Source organism: Aquila chrysaetos, chromosome 18 (genome assembly GCF_900496995.4).
Source record: "Aquila chrysaetos chrysaetos chromosome 18, bAquChr1.4, whole genome shotgun sequence".
In the NCBI taxonomy this organism is placed as follows: Eukaryota; Metazoa; Chordata; class Aves; order Accipitriformes; family Accipitridae; genus Aquila; species Aquila chrysaetos.
Genome location: NC_044021.1, coordinates 25105001 through 25127310, shown reverse-complemented (window position 1 = coordinate 25127310; position 22310 = coordinate 25105001). Strand labels below are relative to the sequence as shown.

Genomic DNA, 22310 nt, shown 5'->3' with positions numbered 1-22310 from the left:
CGCCAACCCTAAAAATTGTCACACTGTTCTATACCTATTTATAGCAGGATATACCTAAGTCAGAATTGACCACATATAGAAGAAATATCAACAGCAAATGAGAAAATACTGTACATGAAGTAGTAATATATAAGTACTTTGCACTACTGACACTAAAAAGAAATTTGATGTAATCATAAGGCTTTAGTCCATACATATATTTTTCTAATTGTGCACACCACTGCATTACCAGCTAATTCACCTGAAAGCCTTTGCAGAACAGGGATTAATTAAAAACAGAGTAACAAAACAGCAGACATGGGAAGGGGCCTCTGGAGATTATCTAGTCCAACTCTGCTGCTCAAAGCAGGGTCAACTACAGCAGGCTGCTCAGGACCACAGTTTTGAGCATCTCCAAGGATGGAGACTCCACTAACTCTATGGGGGACCTGCTCCAGTGTTTGAACACACTCACAGTAAAACATTTTCTTCTTCTATTCAAGTGAAACTTCCTTTATTTCAGTTTGCATCCATTGTCTCATCCTTTGTGCACCCCCAAAAAGAGCCTGGCTCTGCCCTCTTTGCACCCTCCCCTAAGGTATTTGTAGACATTAACAAGATCCTCCTGAGCCGGCTGAACTTCACCCTCTCGTAACTACTGTGGGTAGCCAAGGCCATCCCCTCAACCAGCTTTCACAGCCCTGACCAATTCCTCCTTGTCTGTTAGTATGAGGGCTAGTACAGCATCTCTCCTCGTTCACTTCTCAATCACCTGTGTCAGGAAATTATTGTCATTGCACTCCCAAAATTCTCCTGGTTTGCTTGTACCCTCCTGTATTGCCCTTCCAGCAGATCTTGGGGTGGTTAAAGTCCAGCACAAGGACCAGCATGTGCAAATGTGAGGCTTCTTCCCGTTGTCTGAAGGAGACCTCTCCTACTACTTGATCAGGCAGTCTGTAGCAGACAGTCACCATAACGTTGTCCACGTTGGTCTGCTTGCTAATTCTAACCCATAAATTCTCAACTGGCTCATCATTTGTCCCAAGACAGAGCTCCATGCATTCCCGCTCCTCTCTCATGTAATGGGAGATTTCCCATGCTTGCTGCAAAGCAAAATTACTTACCTGCCGCCTTCTCAGGCTAAAAAAACTCATTATACCTGATTCAGTTTAACCAGTGCAAAGTCACCTTTTCTGTGCGGTTTGACACTGCTTCAAGCAAAATGATCTTGCCCACTCCCCTCAGATACTGCTCGTATCTTTACTTCAAACCCTCTCTCAGACAAATGTGCAATTACTTCTAAATGTGCAACTGACAGCTGTGTAGCATTGCCTACCTATGAACAAAACACAGCACATGCCTGTGTGCGAAGCTTTTGACACTCTCTTTAACAGGACTTGAACAAACTCCAATGGCAGTTCCGAATTCTAGTTCAAACTATTCACCTTTTGATCTTTGTGGAGACTTTTCCTGAGTGCCAGGCCTGAAAACTTTGTTATCATATGAATCTTGCACCAAAATTTAGTGTCACCTAGGACAGTTTGCTGTAGACAGTGACTGGGAGTCATATACGTTTATCCATTGGTAGTTTTCCTACAGAAGTAAGCTTAAGATCAATGAAACCCGTGGTGGAGAAGGGAACTTTGCACACAATGCCTTGTTCGTTTCTGCTAGCTCACGCCCAGAACATGCTTAGGACTTGGCATATTTCTTACTTTGAATGAACCTGAATATAGACAAATATAATCCATGTCTTGTTAAAAAACCAGTTGGTAAATGATAACCTGTTATGTCAGCAGTATGCATTTAGTACCTTTATTCCAGCATTTCTTAGCATCTCTAGAGTTGGTCTAACATCTGCTTGCAGCTGATCTTCTACTCCGGTGAGACACAGCAATTCCATTTCTCGCTCCAAACTCTCTACAACAGCAGCAACCTTCAGGTTTCTATCATGTATGCTTAACTTTGCTTGGTTATATCGACTCTGCACAAACACAAAACTGCTTAGAATTCATTACGACTCATAAAGCATACATTCAGTCTACCGATCAGTTATAATATGGATTCATTAGGTTAAGTGTTTGTCTTTAAATATCTGTAATGAAGAACAGGATTAAAAGAGAAAATTTTACTTTACACTCACTGTTATGCATTTTTTTCCTGATGAATCACCTCAAGAGAATGCCTTCTGAAGAACTATTAAGAATTGGGCATTGCAGCATCTAAGCAGGAACTGCCCTTACCTTTCAGAACAAGTAGATTTTTCAGGTCATGCTGAAGCTGCAGAATTAACATTGCACTAGCTTCTGGGAAAACACTGTCCAGTCACATAATAAATCAAAACTGTATCCTCTGTATGACTGCAGAACAACCACTAACAAATGACAAAATCTCTAATAGATTGTGTGCCATAACTCAACTATCGATACTCTAAATATGAATCATCTTTTTTGCCACCGTAACAGAATAAGAGAGGAATGTTCCCCTTGAAGTAACTAAATATGGTGAAGTACAAGATCACTCTGTCCCTTCATACCTCAAAATCTTGATACTGTTCTTCAGTCAGTGATTTTTTCGCAACCACCAGCGTACGCAGCCCTTCTCGCGCCATATTACCACACTGGATAGACCAAACCACAGAATAGTTATGCAAATATTCAACCATATGTACACGTTTTATATTATATGCTAACTGGGGATATGTGTACCATAACTTTTGGTGTTTCTTTAGACTTAGATTATTTTGGAGAAGCCACAAACAGAATAAAAAGCAATTATACTTCAGGTCCCCCAAATGAAGTGGTATGCTATTGGTGAGCCAATTAGATTTCCTCTCCTAGCTTAAAGGAAATCTCGTTTAGGTTGAAGCTTTAAAATAAATTAAAACTATTTTTGAGGCATGTAACAGAGCTACATTTTCTTTTTCCACTGAACGTACTTCTTATCAGAAAAATATCTACACATTAAAAATAGCCATGGAACAGCATGTCTTAATGAAAAACAAGGCTGTCCAGTGCAGAACACTTATTGATTTGACCTGATAAAGCTAAATAAATTAAACAAGTATTTTACAATTAATTGTGCATCATTATCGCCAAAAGTAATTTTTATGACATTTTCCTAGGTCTTGAGGGAGTTTAATTTATTCATGTCCCTGAATAAATCAAACTGCCCTGCAGCAGATATTGATTCATATTGCCAATACCATTATGAACATACATGGTGTAATCATTGTATTAACATATTGTCTGTATGTAGGGTCAAAATAAGATGATTGCTGGTACCTACTAGAGCCACACAGTGAAAAATATTAATCAGTTTTGAAATTCAGTCACTAGCTGTTTTATATTAAGTTTAATAAATGTGGCAAAAAACTATTTCAATTTGGCTACAACCCTTATTAAACTTCGTAACTCATACCTCACTGTAGAATTTGATAAAATAAGGGCATTTTGGGATAAATAGGTTTATAGCAGAGTACTTCTCAGAAGTAATTAGGTTTTATGTGAAAGGTCAGTCAATGAAAAACAAATTTCCTTGTTTTAAGTAGGAACGTGTTCTGCTATGACTACTAGCTTTGCTTTTCCTGTGCGTTATTCAAGAACTGAAAATAATTCTAATCCCTTCAAACGCATTCAGGATATATGTAACTAGGCTTCAAAACCCATTCCTGCATTGGCTCAGGTTCTCCTTTAGGCCTATTCAATAATACCTGATATTTTGATTTAAAATTTTTAGTTTTTACAAAATTTTAATTTTTATAAATTTTGTTTCTTACCTCTTCTTCCAACCAATCATTGTACTGTACAATAGTGGACATTGCAACATCTGCACCCTTCATGTAAAATGTAATTTCTCCTGAAGATTCATCCTAAAATTTTAGAAAAGAAATAGAGGGAGGAAAAAAAAAAAATCCATTTATACAGTCAAAACAATTACCTACCAATAACCTAACTGTATTTTTAAGTAGTCAATGTATTATCATTTATAAAAGATGAACTACCTTGCCAAAAGGTAGGTAAGTTTTATTATTTGATGTTACTACTACCACCAGTGACATCTCTGATTCCATTGAGATACGTATTCTAACTGAAGTCAACGTGAGTAACAGATTCTCAGCATCTCCAGACTGCCTGTCTAAATTTTAAAATACCACTGTTATGGCTCCTCTAACTACTGTTTTGTTTCTTTGGTGGCATATACGGTCTAGCCCACAACAGAAAGTTTGCCCCGTGTCTTTGAAATACCTAAGTAATTAAAAATTTACAAATAACAGTGTAAAAGCTTTTTACAGATGTTTTAATGATAAAACATTAATTGCACCTTCAGAGAATTCACACACAGGCAAATATAATCCAAATCAGGAGTTTCTGAGGTATGGTCTGTCGCAGAAGGAATGGATTAGTCTGACCTGCAAGCTTCTTCGAATATCTCTGAACGTGTCACTGTTAAACAGGCTTTTAGTGCCAACCTCACCTAATGAAATACAGACTGCCAAGGTCTCTCCAGACCTGAGCATGCACACATTCTGCCTGAAGTACCCTTGCCTAAGGCTGATGGCATGCCTGCCTTGTCATCACAGGCCAATAAAAAATGGGACGAGTTTGGCACCTATTTAAGTGGGACTCGGCACTGATCTAACCATCTAATAATGTTGTCTGAAGCTGTTCTGCTACAGTGTCTGATTCTAGGTAGGGAGAAGGTAGAAGCACGTAGCGTGGATGGCTTAACATTCACAGAGGTTTAAACGTTCCTTTTAGCATGGTGGTGTGGCTTCCTTTCACCAGAGGTTTTAATGATCATTACTGTGCTCCCAGCTCGGGGTCTAGGAGACAACTAAGCACGTATCTCGTAAATCTTTGACCCTGTGGGTTGTGCTGTGTATGCGTGCCAGTTCAGATATCAATACTGGGTCTGGAAAAGCAGCGGCACTAGTAGTAGAGAAAGATGCCAACTACTATTGTAAGACATTTCAGCCATTAATTTATCCCTTGAAGAGGCAACATATTTTGTAGGAAAGCAACAAATGGAAAATTAAAACCAAAGGCTTAAAGGCAACCTGCAGCATCAGAGGCTAAGCGTGAAGTAGTGAAAATAACACGTTCCCATGTAAGAGAAGAGTATGTCTTTTACATGGCTCTCTGCAACATCAGGTTAGCCTGATTTTTCTACAACTGCTTGCCCAGTATTTCACGAGTACTTGTGTCAAAGGTATACTTTCCATTTGAAAATCTTGTGAAATGCATTCCCTGAAGGATCAGGTTTCTATTAAATTTTATAAAAATAAACATTCAGCAAAAACATTTTTTGAGAAATAAAAAACCAAACACCCAGAACACCCCCAAAACTACCCTAACTATGATCCCCATGCGCTTGCTCTCAGAAGTGAAGGGAAAGATCTGCAGAATGTAGTAGGTCAGAATGTGTCCATCAGGGGTCTTCAGCTGCATTGAGGTCAAATCCCTGTTAACCAGAGTGAGACCGACACTCTCTGTCCACTGCACCAGAGCTACCTAAAGAAAGAAAAAAGGAAAAAAAGAGACATATTTAAGTGTGAAAGGTCTATTATTCTGTTATATAAATTAGGCTAAAGCCAAGCAACTGTTGCTAGGGTAAAAGTCTAAACTCTTCCAAGAATCTAGGAATAGAAATGTGAATAGCAGTAGACTGAGTACAAAATCTTGATACATCAAACGAGTATTTTCCTTTAGAAAGCTTATAAAAATTCTTATGAATAATATGAAAACTTATTTGAAAGTATCCCTGCAAATGAGGTATTTAGAATATATTGTTCAGAAATAACAGTGCTAATAAAAAACCCCAGATATACAGTCAACAATACTTAAAGGACATCCAGTAGAAATTATGCAAATACAGAATACAATTTCTGTACCAACAACATCGCTCCAAGTAAAAGATTTTGGGAGTATTTCTATATAAAACATTTTATTAGATCTACAATTACATGCAAGTTGAGACACTGTAATATGTAGTAAATAGATAAGCAAAGTATCAGGATCTTATTTTTAGCTTGCCTACTTCATTTGCATCATTTTATTACTTTGTTTCAACAATAATATAATTGAGTCCTTACCATATCAAATGAGATGAAAACCAAGCTTATGATACTGCATCCCACAAACATGCTTGTGAAAGTCCCTTTTACAAACCCAGAAATGCTGCATTATACAAGAATCACTGTCAGCTACCACTATATGGCATCTTAAACGCATGCATTAGAGATTTCGCTTTTTTTTTTTAATTTTGCTGCTTCAAAGTGCATGACATCTAGCTTCTACTTTCTTCTGTATTATGCTTTAAATAATACACTAGGTATTTTTCTATTACCACCATGTGGTTTATTCCTTCAAAAAATTAATACTTTAGGAAAACTGCTTTACTGTTAGTTTATATATAAGCCACATTCCATATCTGAATGGGAAGTTTCTGATTAAAAAAAAAAAAAAATTCTCCTCCATTCTGTTTTTAGTTTTCCAAATGCTAATTATTATTGGAAACCAGATTTTTAAATTACTAGAAAGGTAATTATAATGAAGTTCACGTGATTTTTATGGAACCTGCCTCTGCCATTAATCTCAGGTAAGGTGAAAAAAATAAAAACCAAGCAGTGTGATAAAAGACTTGCAAGTAGTAAAATCCCTAGATAAGTTCAACAGACATGACTAATGCTCACTAAGAATTTCACCCAAAGCAAGTAAACCACCGTAGCTTCTTTGAAAATTTAAAATTTGAAAAAAACATTTGCGTGAACCCCTAAGAAACCCTAGTAGTGCCATCTGTGTAGGCATCACCAAATGAAAACACAGCAAGATGCAGTTACAGAAGAGAAGAGAACACACTTTGAAAAGCACCATTTTAAAATCTTGAAAAATCACAGGAAGTCTTTTCAGGGGTTTTTCTTCTTGAATAAAAGTACCATATAAGCTGTAAATGATCCAATACTCCCAAGGTTAATTTTCAATTTTCACAGTGAAAGGTTACTATTACATTCTGACCTGTAAATTGCATCTTTCTACTAATACCCTATCATCTCATTTGTGTCCCTTTGCAGCTAGGACTTAAGTGTTCTATATTTGGTGACTCACATCTGTTTATTATTTCCTTTATGCTTGGCTTCACCTACCATTTGAATTAGCATTTTGCAGGAGTCATTTTGGATTCTTATACCTGGCCTACACACAACTGCATGTATTTTTTTTTTTTTTTTTTTTAATTGATCAGTGCAAATACCATAGCAGAAATAGTCAATAAGGCTCAAGAGTCAAATAGATGCCTACAAGGCAACTGAACAAACTTGAGAGCAAGACATTAAGTTTGACTCTCGTAATTCAGAATGAATCATAGCAGCTAGACCCTCACAGCACCCAGAACAATATAGCCAGACCTTACCATTAAATATTGGAAGCTTTTAGAATATACAATCTAAAAAAAAAAAAGGTATTTCACAAATGGCATGAAAATCCACATTAGAAATCTTAACAAATAAGTATATACTGAATGGCTGGCTATACAGAGTTCAGAAAAAGGATTCTTAGGTAAGGCTCTTTTCTTGAGGTTTCCCGTCTACGAGTATATTCTTTCCTCTTCCATATGTTTCTGAAACCTCACAGTAAAATGGTCTTGCAATCTAGTGTGCATACAACAAGAACCCCTAGAATGCCAGGTAAACACACCAGCTGTGGCTTCTACAGAACTTGACATATTGGATGGAGTCAGATAAAGCAATCAAAGTTTGGACAAGCACAAAAGTCTTTGCTGGTGACACTACCGTTTTGCTTTAGAAAAAGTCCATTCTGATTAGAGTATTTATTTGCCGATAACCATTAATTTCCTAACACGCACAGATGAAGCGTGTCAAGTTTCCCGAATCCAGGTTAGGGACTTATTCGAGTATTTTGTGGATCTTGTCTGGCTTACCACCAAGCTTCCCTTCTATGGAAACTGGCTGCCTGGGAGCCAGAAGAACATTGGTAGATGTAGGGTCCTCCCACTACTGAGACACAGGCGTGCACCTGAACCCACTAACTGGGTTTACCCATTCCCCAGGACAGGTAACGTAGGTGGAGTCAAAGAGAGCTGCTGTGGTTTCTAACTTGCTAGTTGTCTTCCTCCTCAGTAGCAATCCAAAGGATATAGACAACTATCCACCTCTCTCATGACAAGGTCAAAGTAGGGACTTCCAAATTAGGAATGAAGGTAGCAAATACTTGCATTATGACATGGAAATGCAACAGATCTGACAAAAGGTCCTGTGAAACACCTCGTTTAGTGTTTCTTACCCAAAATCTTTCAGATACTTCTATGTACCACATGCCCATTGTTGAGCTCCGGTTGCCTCTCTCAGCAGCGTCTCTCCACGAGAGGCCACGGGACACTCAGAGCTTCCATAGTTCACAGCCCCAAATATCAAACTCTTCAACGACCGCAGCACAGATTTCCATTCAATGTCAAATTCAGAGTTTTCATAAGGAAACTCTCTCAACTCAAGCAGTAACTGTGTGACCCACAACGTAACCTCCAGCAGTACCAGCTCAGAAGGTGGAAGTAGCTTCTCCAAGGAGGACGGAGTGTCTAGCTCAGTTGCCCGAGGAACACATGCGTCTCAATAGGGGCGTGAAGAGGCAAAACCTCAGAGCACTGTTGTTACAGAGCATGGCAGCCCTGCATACTAATTCCATGTTTTGGGGACACAATCATCCCATTTGTTTAGAAATGTTTATTTACAGAACTAAATCAAAACAAGCAGCTTATAAATATCTTAGGTAGTTTCTGGAAAGTTCCATGAAGTACACAAAGTTGTTAAGTGACAATGATGCAGCTACCTATTTTATCAGTCACAGAACCTAAGCCTACTAGAGTCAGGAAAATACTTAAGAACTTCATAAACCCATATCAAGCACAGAAAAAACCAACCCCAAAACCATTATTCCTGCTGTGGATTCAGAACTGCATATTTAATTAGAACATTAGACTGATTGTAACCTAAAATAAATACTAATCAACAATTTTAAAAAACTTCAGAAAATATGTAAACTGATAGGCCACAAAAACCTTGGTATATTTAATTTTATTGTAAACCAATTACCTTCTAAGTTTTTTTTTTTTTTTTAACTATGGTGCCAACTTTTTTTTTTTTTTTTTTTTAAGGAAAAAATCTCTTCTACAATAAGTTCTATTAGACTATGACTCCCATTTAATAACCCCAATGAAAATAGTTATGTGGCAGAAAATGTTACAAATACCTAAGCACACGAGTCAATAGTCACAATTAATGCTGACATGTAAGATGAAATAGATTGTCCATAGAAAGCATTTAAAGGAACAGCCATATCTTTATTTACTTTCAACTCTGAGGATGAAAGAGTTAAGTACCTCCCTGCCCTATCAAATAACAGGAGTTTGCTTCTCTCCAGTGGTATTAGATGGCTTTAGGCCATTCAATCAGTATGTACAGGACTGTTCCTTACACAGCCCAACTCAAAGTCCATCTCTGAATTCTCCTGACCTTTCCCTGTGAGGGTAAATAACTTCCACAAGGAAGGGCACTCTCATTCCCTCTCAGATTAACATCTTCCTTAGCTTCCTCTGGACCAACAGGAAATATCACGTATCACCCAGCTGTCTTAATGTTCAGTTTGGGGAATTGTGACATTAAGTCCCTTTGCTCTGTGGAAAATGTAACTACCTCTAGTTAGTTGTCATCTTGGGAGCACGATGGGATGAAGAAGTCCCAGTTAAAGAAAACCTGATACGGTCACTTGAAAAAAATGAAACTTGCCTTGCCTTTGGGCACATAGGGTTATAAATCCACAGAGTGAGGTATTTGAAGCACCCTGCTGAATCCTGAAGACCTTCAGTTACTGGATCAATCCTGAAAGGCTGTTACTGCTTGGCAGAAGACCAAAAAAATGCCCTAAGGCTGTTCTTGTTTGCTTTAGATACTACATCAATCAGGACTGGAACATACAAACCATCATACTACTCCCGCTCCCTTTGAATTCTGGGCTGTTTGGAACGTAGCTGGTCTTAGGAACCTAACCCATTAATTTTCTTTTTTTACAATAGAATATTTTAAGAGAGAAAGCAGAAGTGGAAAAAAAGACAAACCCAAAACAACAACCCCCCCCCCCCCCCTTCGCTTGGGTAAATTGAAACAGAGATTGGATGCTCACTTGACTCAAACATAACCTTTTATCAACCAAGATGGAACAGCAATGTATTTCTGTGAAAACAATATTTAAACCCCTATTTAGACTGAAACAGTCAAATGCCCTGACTGTACACTCTCCTTCCTAGGCGTTTAACCGGCCGCGTTCAAGGCCAGCTCACTGTCGAGAGCCGTGATGAAGAAACAGCCCGAAGAAGCCTCCACGGAGGCTGCCCTCCCCCTTTCGCTTGGCTCTCACGCTCGGTCCCGTGAGACCTACATGGCGGAGAGTCACGTTGCGGCTCTGTCCACGTACCCCGCTGACCTGGCTCCGACAGGGAGACACGGCCTCCCGGCGTTGGACCTGCCTCGCTGCCATGAACTCTCCTTGCAATCACCAGACTGTGGCTGATGCTGGTTACTGTCTCGGGACCTGGTCCTGACTTAATGATGTGGCTTCTTGGCTTGAATTCAGACGTGCCTCGTCACCACAGACCTGTACAACGACCTATACTCTTGACTGTCTCTCGTTTCCATCATGGGACATGGTGTTTTCGCCTCGCTTGGCTATTGTGGGGCTTGTACAGCTCAACACGGAGGCCAGTGCCTCAAGCAGCCTGGCTATCACGCTCAGCTCCTGGCTTCCCTTTCCTTGCGGGCCAGCCTGCCGTTGCCGCTCCCTAGCAGAAATATCTAACTGCTCAATATTTACAAAGTGTTGCTCAAAACAGTTTATGACCAACTAATTGTCACTTTCAACATTCAATATTCCCTCCCGAGCTAACATCAGTTTAAGAAGAAGATCCACCGCCTCGTGGCTAGTGTTGGAAGTTCTTCTCCACCCCATCGAGCAGTTTGGGACTTCCCCCCACAGTCGTGCCAACAGTTTTTCTGGAGTCATGCTATGAACCTGACCACTTAAACTGAAAAATGACCCATATAAATAAAGGCTTCAAAGGTTTTGGCATATATGAGGGAGCAATTTGTAGGGTGAGAAAGAAGGACTAGGGATGGAAATTCCGTAAGCTAGTTTTGCTGCTTAGAAGAATTCTCATGTAACCAACCTTCATTTATTTCTCAGTATTTAAGAGCACCTGCGCTTCGGACAATAGGATCTACTTTCAAAATCAAGTTGCCGTGTAAGGTCTACAGAGGTTATATATGTGGTATTTTGAAGTTAAGGCTATTGGTTTGGAAATGGGGAAGAAGCAGTGAGATGGGTTTTTTTTCCCCCACTGCCTGAGTGTTCCCAACAGTTTCTGTTTGGATTGTTCAACAACTACTCACATATGTTTCCAATCAGCACTGGTTTGTTTATATTTATAAACAATGATTTGATAACTAACATTTGCAGTCCATCACTTTTCATCGAGAAACTTCGTAATTAAAATAAAATTATTAACTTAAAAATACAGCTTGATCATGTGAAAAAACTGCTGATCAATATTCAAGACAAGCTATGGAGTAGTTATTCTTTGTGGGTCTCGAAGGTCATGAAAGTGATGGTTTTATGCTACTGAGTGATTTGCTTTTCACAATACATTGACAAAACAACACAATTAGTCTTGCTTCAATAAGCACACACAATAAAATGAATTAAACAATACAACATGTCTCATACATTACAGCTTCACTTTTGTAAACACAAAAGCTGCTTCACTAAGGGCATATCATTTCCCTGTCTGTTTTTAAATGATTGGCTTTGTATCCTTGTAATTAATTTTAGCAACTCTGTTGTCTCTGGACAGAAATGTTGGAATTAAATAACTGACCACACTTTAAGGTAGTATTTAAATATTCAAAATCCTGGAATTAGAAATGCTTAGGAATATAACAGTGCAGGACAAAGCATAACCAATAAATAGCTGGTTTATGAGAGTAAGCAGTCATTAAAAATCGTGACTGATCAATCTTTTCTGACCAAGGGGAGCAAAGGTCTTCAAAGGCTTCTGTTCATAGCATGCCCCTGAATTGCTTGGGTCTGTGACCTTTGAACTCCATTGCTTTACCTACTTAGCTTATATCCTTTTATGATTGTTCATTACATTAAGGTAGCTGCCTTTCTACAGATGAGCTGAACCCACACCTATAACAGCCAAGTAGGAGCCATTTTCATTTTTTTTCAGTGAGTTCTCAGTGAACGTTTATTGTTTGCTATGCTACAGCTGTAGAGGACAAGTGACAGACAAATGAAACTTTCCACTCTTTCAGAGAAAATGAAATATTGATCACTTATCATAAGAAACAAAGAGCCTGGCATAAGCAGGGTTCACATTATGAATACAAAATCAGTTACTTATCTCAGGTTACTCTAACAATAGATAAATACATCTTTTATGATGAATGTACCTACTTCTAAATGTGCATACTTTGTTACGGTTATATTTTATCCGTATATGGATGCACACATACACACACAGATGTGAAGAATTTCAAATGAATTCCTCAAGTCAATTCATTAAGTGTATACTGTGTCAACATATTACTAAACTGCTTCTTATACTTTCCTACGTGGAAGAATAGTTTATACTTACACATTGTCCTCTGCTCTTTATACGCTATGGTGATATCATGCAATATTATATAATGCAACAGACAACTGTGCAAATAACATCCTCTTTCAAAAGACTCCAATCAAGCCAGATCCATAAACAAAATCTAAGAGAACAGAGTTGTAATGTTGAGAAAGTACAATGCATAAAACTGGTTAAGTCTATTAAATGATAATGTTGCTTATTAACCAAATATGTTGTGATAGGTCAGTGCTGAGGTTAAACAGAAAACATCAATTGAACCATTTCCCTAAATAAAGCTCCAGGGTGCAATATTCAAAGCACTTTATTCAATAAAAAATGCTTTTAAAATGGTACTTTGGTGATTGGGAAACATTGGCATCATCCGTCAACCTAACTGCAGGAAAGTTCAATAAGCTAAATAATGAACCATTTACATTATTTTCCTTAGGCTCCAGTGATTTGCAAACATTGCATCAATAGAACTCTTTAAAAAATTATGATAAAGACCTGCTAGTCTTTCAACTCTTAGGCTTTTTGCTGTCATGCTGCAATTTTTATGCTGTTTAAATGTTTTTTGTAGCTTCATCTTTTTATAAGACTCCATTTAGCATCTATTTCTCATTATATTAAAGCATATTTGTTCAATATGATAATTTTACTAGTGTTTCAAGCATTATCTTTGAGAAACAAAAAGGAAATTTAATGCTGTCTGTTCTAAAATATAAGTTTTTCACTTCACTGTCATATAGTTTGAATGTATGAGTCGAGACGATAAAAAAAAAGAAAATCATTATTAGAAGGATACCTGTGCTTTCTCTTCCTTGAAGCACTAAGTTTCTTTGTTGCTGATTTCCCTCTTCCACCTCCCTTTCCACCCCGAGTCCCAGATCTGTCATATTAGCACTTTATCAACTTTTCTCTTTCCAAGGTCAAATTCCCTACTGTCTTCCCAGGGCACCACTTGCATAATTCTCAAGTCTTACAGCTGTTTCCTTTAGCAAATATGGGAGGAGAACTGCTCTTTATGGTAATATTTTCAGGTTCCAAACAACTGAATGAATATACAAAAGCCCACAGGAAGAGAAGAGCAAGTGGGTAAAAAACCTTATAGTCTCTCTCAATTGCCCATCTCTTCACCTGATTTAGTAACACCTTTGGCTGTTAGAGCAGAATGTTTACTTAATTCATAGTTGTCATCATACCTTCACAGGTAGATACTTGCTCATGCAGTCTTTCATTAGATTAATACCTCACAAGCTCATTATACTGATCGATTTAGTGAATATGAATTTATGTGCATATGAAAATTGTACACGTGCATAATACGAGTCAAACATTGTACAACTACACTAACAAAGTATATTTACAGTGTATCTCTGGCATAAACAAATGCACTTGCAGCATTCTCAATGCATAATGCAGATCAACCCACACTACATAACACCACATATAGTATTATGGATTATTGATTTTAGCCGAAGAGCAGCATCTCAAGTCCTGCCTAGAGTTTATTTTTAAAATTGTTCTGACCTCCACTTTTTAATCACTGAGAACCAGCCACTTCTTTATATTCTACAATCCTTTGACACTATGAACTGAGTTTATAGCACCTGAAATGCATGTAATGCCTGCTACTTCAGTACTACATGAAGACAGACTTAATTTTATTTCTTGCGTTCCTAAAAATACTTGTTAAAGACTTGTTACTTTTAGCAATTACAGCTTGCAGTTTGAATTGCTGAAGTTTTGTTAGTATTACATATGGTGATATATTAGACAGGTAAACCAAATGTATACCAAGAATAATAGGCTATGCTGTGGCAAGATGAGGTTTGCAGAAGAAATACTATCTTGTACTAGATCAACTTGTATAGCTAGAAGAATATACAGGCTTTCAGATACATGCTCCCTTCTTCACATCTTACAACAACCTTGTTTTGGTTATGACTAAGCTACCATGGCTACACCACCAACAGTAAGTCCAAACTTCAGACACTGCTAGAATTTCTTCAAAACAAACATACCCCTCAACCTGCTCGCTTTCAGAGGCAAACTGACCTCGAAATACTCCGTTTCTCTATTTTACTGTATCAAGTACATACATCTTTTTATAAAGTGAATGGGCTATAATTTATTTTTTTATGCTTACTTTGCAGTATCTTGAAACTTGAACTTTGCCTCTCTCTTCTAATATATTTTTAGATTGAATTTTAGGCAATCAATTTAAGCACCAAAACAGGATTATTCGGAACAGTTACTCAAATCCACTGAAAGCAGTGGGATTTATTTACAATTTGGATTTCAATGGAAGTCAAATGCATGTTTTTATTGAATGAGGTTTTAAATTTGTGCCACACTTGATGCAATTTTGACTGAACCCTGAAGATTATGAAGCTGCCTAGGGTTTGAAGCTCAAAAGCTTTTCTACAGGTGTATTTGAGGTTTGGTGTTTTTTTTTTTTTTTCCCTGTTAAGAATCTATACATTCCACTAACTGGTAGTGTCTCTAGCTAATGTACCTGGTTGTTCATCACTCAAAGCAGTTTCATACTCCCTTTTGCATGTATATGCTATGATTCATACATGGATTCATGTTTTGAGAATACACCTAATAACTTTAATTGCAATACTCAACAAAGTATTGATCCCAAAGCACTGACTTCACAGACATTTTAGTCAAATAACTGAAAACACTTATGTAACAAAGAAACACCTGACCTTTCCTACAGCTGCAGAGGAAATAAAACCAGATTACTGCTAATTTTAAAGAAACCTCAGCCCAAAACACTCTTCTTTTACAGTTCTGCTCTTTTTAGCTTAGCTTATCCTGTTCTTTACGAGATACTAATTTTTTCACCCTTGCATACTAACCTCGTCAGGGCTGGAAGCCTGGTAAGTTCGATTTTCATCGCTGAAGTCCTGATCCACCTCTGCATATTCTGTTTCTCCAGACACACCAGCCCGGGATTCGTACACTGGGGTCACGTTGTGGCACAGCGCAATGGCCTTCACTGCTTCGTGTATCCGACTGCTGACACTCTTGCGGACTTTGGGCGCAGACGGCTGAGGTTTCCTAGATGGTGTTGAACTCGTACTGTTTCCACTATTCTGAGAGTGCACCTTTAAGACCCAACACAATGAATAGTAAACCAATGTTCAATAATGGAAACAAAACTTGAATACTAATATATATATATATATATCCGATTGTTCCCTTTACAAAGGTTGATAAATTATAAGGATAGTAACCATTTATTTTATATAACCTACTGTTAACTCATTCAGTTTGTGATTCATAAAACCCCTCATTTACTTTTCTGCAGAACTGATACATAACTGTGGGTTCAACACCTTGTATTTGTAGTCAGATTTCAGTAATAGAGCCTGCAGACAATTGAAAAATGTGAAATGAAAACAAATATGCAGTAAAAGGGGTTAACAGGCTCACTGGATTCTGCAGAAAAACCTCCTTCCTCACTTCAGAATTCACAGTAGTCCTTTAATGTTCTTTACATTCTATGAATTATTTTTTAACAAGTATTTAAGCCATCAACCAGTTGTATGAGTTCAGAAACACTGAAACAAAACTGCAAGGGTGGTGGTTTTATTGTTGTTCTTTAGTCTCTTTGTCACCTGTGTACATTCAGAGGTTGGAAACTCCAATGATATTAAATCGAAAAAACTCTTTTCTTTTAAATCTTCACCTAAATCTCTGTATTTTAAAGATCATCACACATTGGTATGGAACAAAAGAACAAAAGCAAGTATCATTTTTAAATTAAATCAGCAATATGGCTATTTTAATGACTCCTAATATTTATACTTAAAACCTACACAATTTCTGTATTATTTGTGAACTAATGCAGTTGTATGCTTTTGCTGCAGGCTGAAATTTGTTTGTCCTTACAAGAATGCAATAATCTAATAAAATAATCATGCAAAATAATAGTTTGACACATATTTGAAGATCACATTACTGCTGCATAACCACTAAACTAGCACTATTTTAAGTTACCCTTCAGAAATGCTTGAGCACATTACTGAATTAATCTTTTGAGAGAAAATACTATAAGTTTATAATTAGTTGAAAATAAGTGGGTTTGGGTTTTTTTTGTTTGAGTTTTATTGGTTTTTGTTTGGTTTTGGTTTTGTTTTCTGTGGGTTTTTTGTTTTTTATTGTTGTTGTTGTTGTTGGGTTTTTTGGGGGTTTTTAAGTCAGCACATTAAATATATCAGCAGTATTACCAAAGGCTCTTCTGTTCACTCCAGGGTAACTCAGAAAACCTCTTCAGAAACCACGCTTTTTTCCTCCTGACTGCAATCTGCTGAACCGTGAACATTCTGCCCATCAAATTACAGTGTTGTCTAATAAAGGGTTTAACTTTCTGCTCATCTGGCACTGCTTTTCAGCTACTGCTTTAAACCTCTGCATTTGCATTCTGCTAACGCTGATGCCATTACAGCCGCAAATAAATTAAGCTGATTTACTCCTTCTGAATTATGTTATGTTTATTGATGCTTGTATAATTTAATTTCACACAAATTCCATTAAAGATTATGCCCTCTATCACAAAATGCTTCCAGTGGGGAAATATAATCAGGTTATAATAGATTTGTGTGTTACATTAAGATGACAATAGTCTAGTAGGTCCACTGTAATAATAAAACAGAACACAAACAAGGGATAAAATCAATGTCACACAAGAACCACTGCCTAACTAACTGGCAGCTTCTATTACCATAGATTAAATAAAAACCTCACCATACTTTTTCAGATTGAAACAATTGTTTAATAGATGCTTGTTTTGTTACCAAGACTCCTTCATTTTTCTGTTTTAAAGAGTTGCTACCAACACATGCATAATTAAAGCATTATTTAAACATCAAGTAGTATTATATAAAGCTGAAAAAAAAGGAAGTTCCAAGAAAGATCTTTTCATCATCTACTAACAGCAAACCTAGATTTGGGAAATCTTTTCCCACAATTGAGAAAAAAAGCTTCCCTCACGTTTCTCACTTCTTTTAAAAATTTCAGTGCCAAATATGTTACAGTTATTAAAAACTTAATTAACCATGGTTACCACTTATTAAATTTTACAGCAAAATAGTAAAAGCTTTAAGCAAGTAAGAATTCCAGGTATCATGCAATTCTTTTCAGATAGCATATTTAACCGCAAAACACAAACCCAGTGTTAATGAATATGCCTTCTCTAGAAGACTCGTGCTTAGTCGTCAAACTCAGTCAGACCTAGGTGTGCCAGCTCAAGACTGTCAGTTAACATTAGTTATTGGTACAGTTGTTACTGTGAATACCCAAACAACCCATTATAACAAAACTATGTTTGGGTGATTTTTATAAACATAGTCAGGTAGCAATTACTTTCAGTAACCCATTCTGAACCAAATTTGGACTGCTGATCTTTAGGTAAAAGATCTCCACATCTCATTTCCAAGGCATATTATTGCATCTCAGTTACTATTCATGGCTACACTCACTAAGAATTAAGCTGAAATAGATTTATCCAAGGAAAAGGAATGCAAGAAGTGGATTTGTTGATCTGTTTAGACAGGAAATAATACAGAAACATAAGTTTTTACGCTGCAACTTCAAACATACATTGCTTATTCACTGCTTTCCCTTCTGCCTCTCTTCCTAAAAGCTACATAATATTAACTGAGTTCAGCACGGTGTCAAACAGCTACTTTTTAATTTTTATTTTAAGCAGATGGGTAGGTAGCCATAGTTCAAAACACAGCACAACTAAAGATTCAAATCAATTGTTGATCCTACAATCCTTTTACAAGAGAAAATGAGGACACAGACAAGGAGGTCAGCCTACAAACTTAACTGGGTCAGCCAGTCATGTTTGTGTATCCAAGTTAACTACGGAAAAGAACTTTTACATAGTTTTACTATCATAATGTATGCAACATATGGAAACATTAGTTAACCTATCATTTATTCCCTCATTTTTTCTTTTTTGTTTCAAAGAATAGAAATAAATAAAAAAATCCTTCCTAATCTCAGAGTGGAATCAGGTGCTTAGAAAGGTTTGCAGAAAGCACCCAAACAGTTTACATACATGGGAGATGCAAGTGATGCTTGCAGAATTCCATCTTCCTCCTTCATCCCACAACTGACCCACAGACAGACAGGGAGCCACAATCCTCTGGCATCCTTTTCAGACCAAGCACTCTTCTATATCACAGGAACACTTTGCTCTCAAGCAACATGGAGTTTTCCATTTTCTCCCCCCTACAGTTCTTTGCTGTTTGCAATCATCTTAATTTTTTTAAAAACACTTTTTAGGTAGGCCTTTATAAATTTTATTTTGACAACTATTTTTTTACTTTTTGGTTATACCAATTAACATGGCTTTTCAACATCTATTCTTGATGAGTATCTTCAAAGATATAATTACTGTTCGTCTTTTTTCTGGACACTTACTTGTAATTTGTAGTCTCAGTAATTAATAGCTTACTCTTAGATGATTTGGCAGGAGGAAGACTACACTGCACAGACAGGTTAACACAGATTTCTGCTAGTAGGGAACAGAAAAGTAAACTCCTTGAAGTGGGTATTACGAGGAACTTCAGAATCAGGAGAGAACTATGTACTGTCTCACATTTTTCCCTTTCATCATATATGTTAAGAGATACCTACAAATGAAAGAACTTTCATAGCATCTTAAATTTCTAAGCATAATCAGTAACAACAATGCTTCAATGCTGTTAAAAAAAATCTCAATATTAAAAGTAAATAATTTATGAAATGAGGTACCTGTGAATAAGAGTTTATAATATGACTCTGAATTTCATCCATTGTGTCTGTTCCATAGGACACAGTACCTAGATGGAGGCGCTTAAATATCATCTCATTCTGTGTAAGTGTTCCTGTAATAAAGAAGAAATATATCACAAAGCAGCAAAAAATACTGTGAGAAGGCCACCCCCCCCCCCCCCCCCCCCAATCTTTCTTTTGGAAAGAAGGAATGAATCATGAGTTAGCATCAGTTTAGTTAATTAAAGGAACGTTTGTGGAGAAAGGTTAGGGTTAGTCATACTGGAAGAAATCACTGGTTCCACCTTCAAGCTGATTCTGCCAACACAACTAAATATACAAGCTCGAAAAAAACCAAAAACTTTTCTCTTCATACGAAAGGGAGAAAATGCAGTATCTGGATGGAACTAAGTCTCAAAAGCCACGTAGCAGAAAATCTAAAGAAAAAAACCCAAACCCCTAAAATTCATTCAGATATCCCACACTTCACGTACAAAGGCAGACATTCTGGCAAACATTCAATGTTATCTAGAGCAGGTCATTAAGACCTAACATCACTTCCAAATCTGACAGATTTAGCCTCCAACCGGAATAAGCCAGAACGAAGGAAATCAGTGTTTTCAGAGCTCACTTCACATTTGTAAGAAACTACAGGGTGTCAGTCACAGACCGACACTTTGCGTCCACCTCTGCCAACTAGTCACATCCTCTAGTTTGGAAAAGCTCTAATTGAGGGGTGGGGGCTTCAGCCTTCCATGACGGGGCATGTCAGGAAAAAAAGGTCACTACTGCCTGGCTTCCCATGGTCAGCTCACAAAAGATTATTTTGATAATGGCCCTTCCTAAAACTTTTTCTATGGTTACTCAGACAAGGTGAAATTAATAGTATAAAGCTATTCTTATATTTCACCACATAGTTTGGGGTCATTAAAATACATAAATCTGATGATAAAGATACACACAACATGGTGCCAAAAGTGACATTCTTGAAGCTTCTACAATATTTTTAATATGGAGGGTATGATAATTATCTATAAATAAAAATTGCCAAATAAAATATTGCATAGTAATTTTATTTACCTAGACTATTTTTATACCATGTCTTTGTCCCAGTATGCCAAAATACACAGTAAGCCACAGGAAGAGAGAAGACTAAAAGCATGACATATGCTATAATTACTATCTGGAAAACAGAACTGTTTGGACAGTTAGCATCCAATTTATGCATCTAATAGGGCTAGAATCATTAGTGATCTTCACAGGTTCGGTAGGGCTGTAAAAGTCTCACATCTTTCTCAGTAACACTTAAGATGTCTACCACTCCTACTCCCTGGCAATATCTGTACAATGACACGTCATCTCAACTGTTGTACCATCATGCTGCACTATCAAACCACATCTTCCTGTATTACCAGCATTGGATGATCATTCCAAATTCCCCCTCTACCATCAAAAAGGACACTTCCCATTCACTTTTCCTTACATGTTGTTGAGGATTTTTTATTTGTAAAGTAATATAATTTTAATTTAAAAAAATATTAAAAATAAGGTTTATGTGAAATGCATAAATTCTCCACAAAATATGCATAACATTATCAAAAAATTCACATGAGAGGTAGAATATTCCCAAGGTTGGAAAACAGCCCAAGAATACAAAGTTCCTGATCTCTAGAATTAGCAAGTCAGAAATTTTTGGTTACTTTTATACAAGGGATAAGAAGATTATTTTGTTGTTACAGTAATCATATAAACTCATGAGAAATTACTTCTTCTGCCTTTAGAAGCTGTACTTTTATTGAGACCTTTTGTTAAATTTGGTGATTAAATAGTTTACTTTGATTATAGACTAGAAAAATCCCATCTCCAGTTTGCACATGAGAAACACAAAAGTTTCCACTAACAAACATGAGACACTAAAATCTCCATTTCTAAAAAAACCACCAAACAAAAACAAACCCCACCCACTTTGTTCAATAATGTTTATTGCAAGAAATTTCCAAGTAAATCTGCATCACCTTCCTTACTTTCCAGGCATGCTAATATCATCTCACTGCCCTTAGCTCTGCCAAGCCTTTGAATTAAAATAAACACTCCCTAGGAGTTGTGAAACTAAATGCTACTCAAAACTTGAGACAGCAGGCAACTGTCAAACCCACTTCCCACTAGTTCTGTAATTGCTGCTTGGGAAAACTGAGCAGGAAACAAAATTAGCCCTATGATTATTATATGGAAAGATTATTTCTTCTGACACCATTAAATCAGTCCAACTCCAAATCATGCTTGGTGAGGGAAAGGTAGATGGGTGGAAAATTTGTGTGTTCCCCCCCCAACCCTTCTCAGCAAGCAGAGAAGAAAAGCTTCTGAGCAGAAAAGCATGGATTTTCCTATCTTGCAACAATCAGGAACCAGGGAAGGAGGTTTAGGAAAAATGGGCGAGGAAAAAGAATCAACTTGTAAAGACATGGAAATAAACATTCCGGCAATCCTGATTCAATACTTGCATCTTACACATTACTTATACAATCCTTTTTATCAGCTACAGTAATAGGAAACGTCTATGACATATGAAAAGAGGCTGCAGAAACAACTATACCTGCTACACAAAATTGTAATACAGTAAAAAAAAAACCCAAAACAAAAGAAAGAAAAGAAACAATTACAGTTTGCTCATGCTTCTTAAGACTAGTGTAAGGCTTTCAAAAATAGTCACAATAACCCTGACATGTTATTAGACAAACATGGGTAGCTGCATTTATGAAAGTGCTCCCAAAAATTTCTGCAAAAAGTAAAACAATACACCTTTTTCAGTCATCCATATGGAAGTTAAGTTTCACCACATGTGCAAATTAAGAATTTACTTCTAAATA

The 22310-nt window shown here is 37.0% G+C and overlaps 1 protein-coding gene across 2 annotated transcripts in view; it reads right to left on the bottom strand.

Moving 5' to 3' along the window:
• ATP9B (ATPase phospholipid transporting 9B (putative)) overlaps window positions 1–22310 on the bottom strand; it is a 171179-nt gene that overhangs the window by 17254 nt on the left and 131615 nt on the right. For both annotated transcript variants that reach the window (XM_030041747.1, XM_030041748.1), the window contains exons 14-19: window positions 19444–19556; window positions 15534–15782; window positions 5331–5492; window positions 3758–3850; window positions 2516–2599; window positions 1793–1963 (exon numbers count right to left, since the gene is read on the bottom strand). In XM_030041747.1, coding sequence (XP_029897607.1) covers window positions 1793–1963; window positions 2516–2599; window positions 3758–3850; window positions 5331–5492; window positions 15534–15782; window positions 19444–19556 — 872 coding nt within the window. The remainder of the gene's footprint in view (window positions 1–1792; window positions 1964–2515; window positions 2600–3757; window positions 3851–5330; window positions 5493–15533; window positions 15783–19443; window positions 19557–22310) is intronic.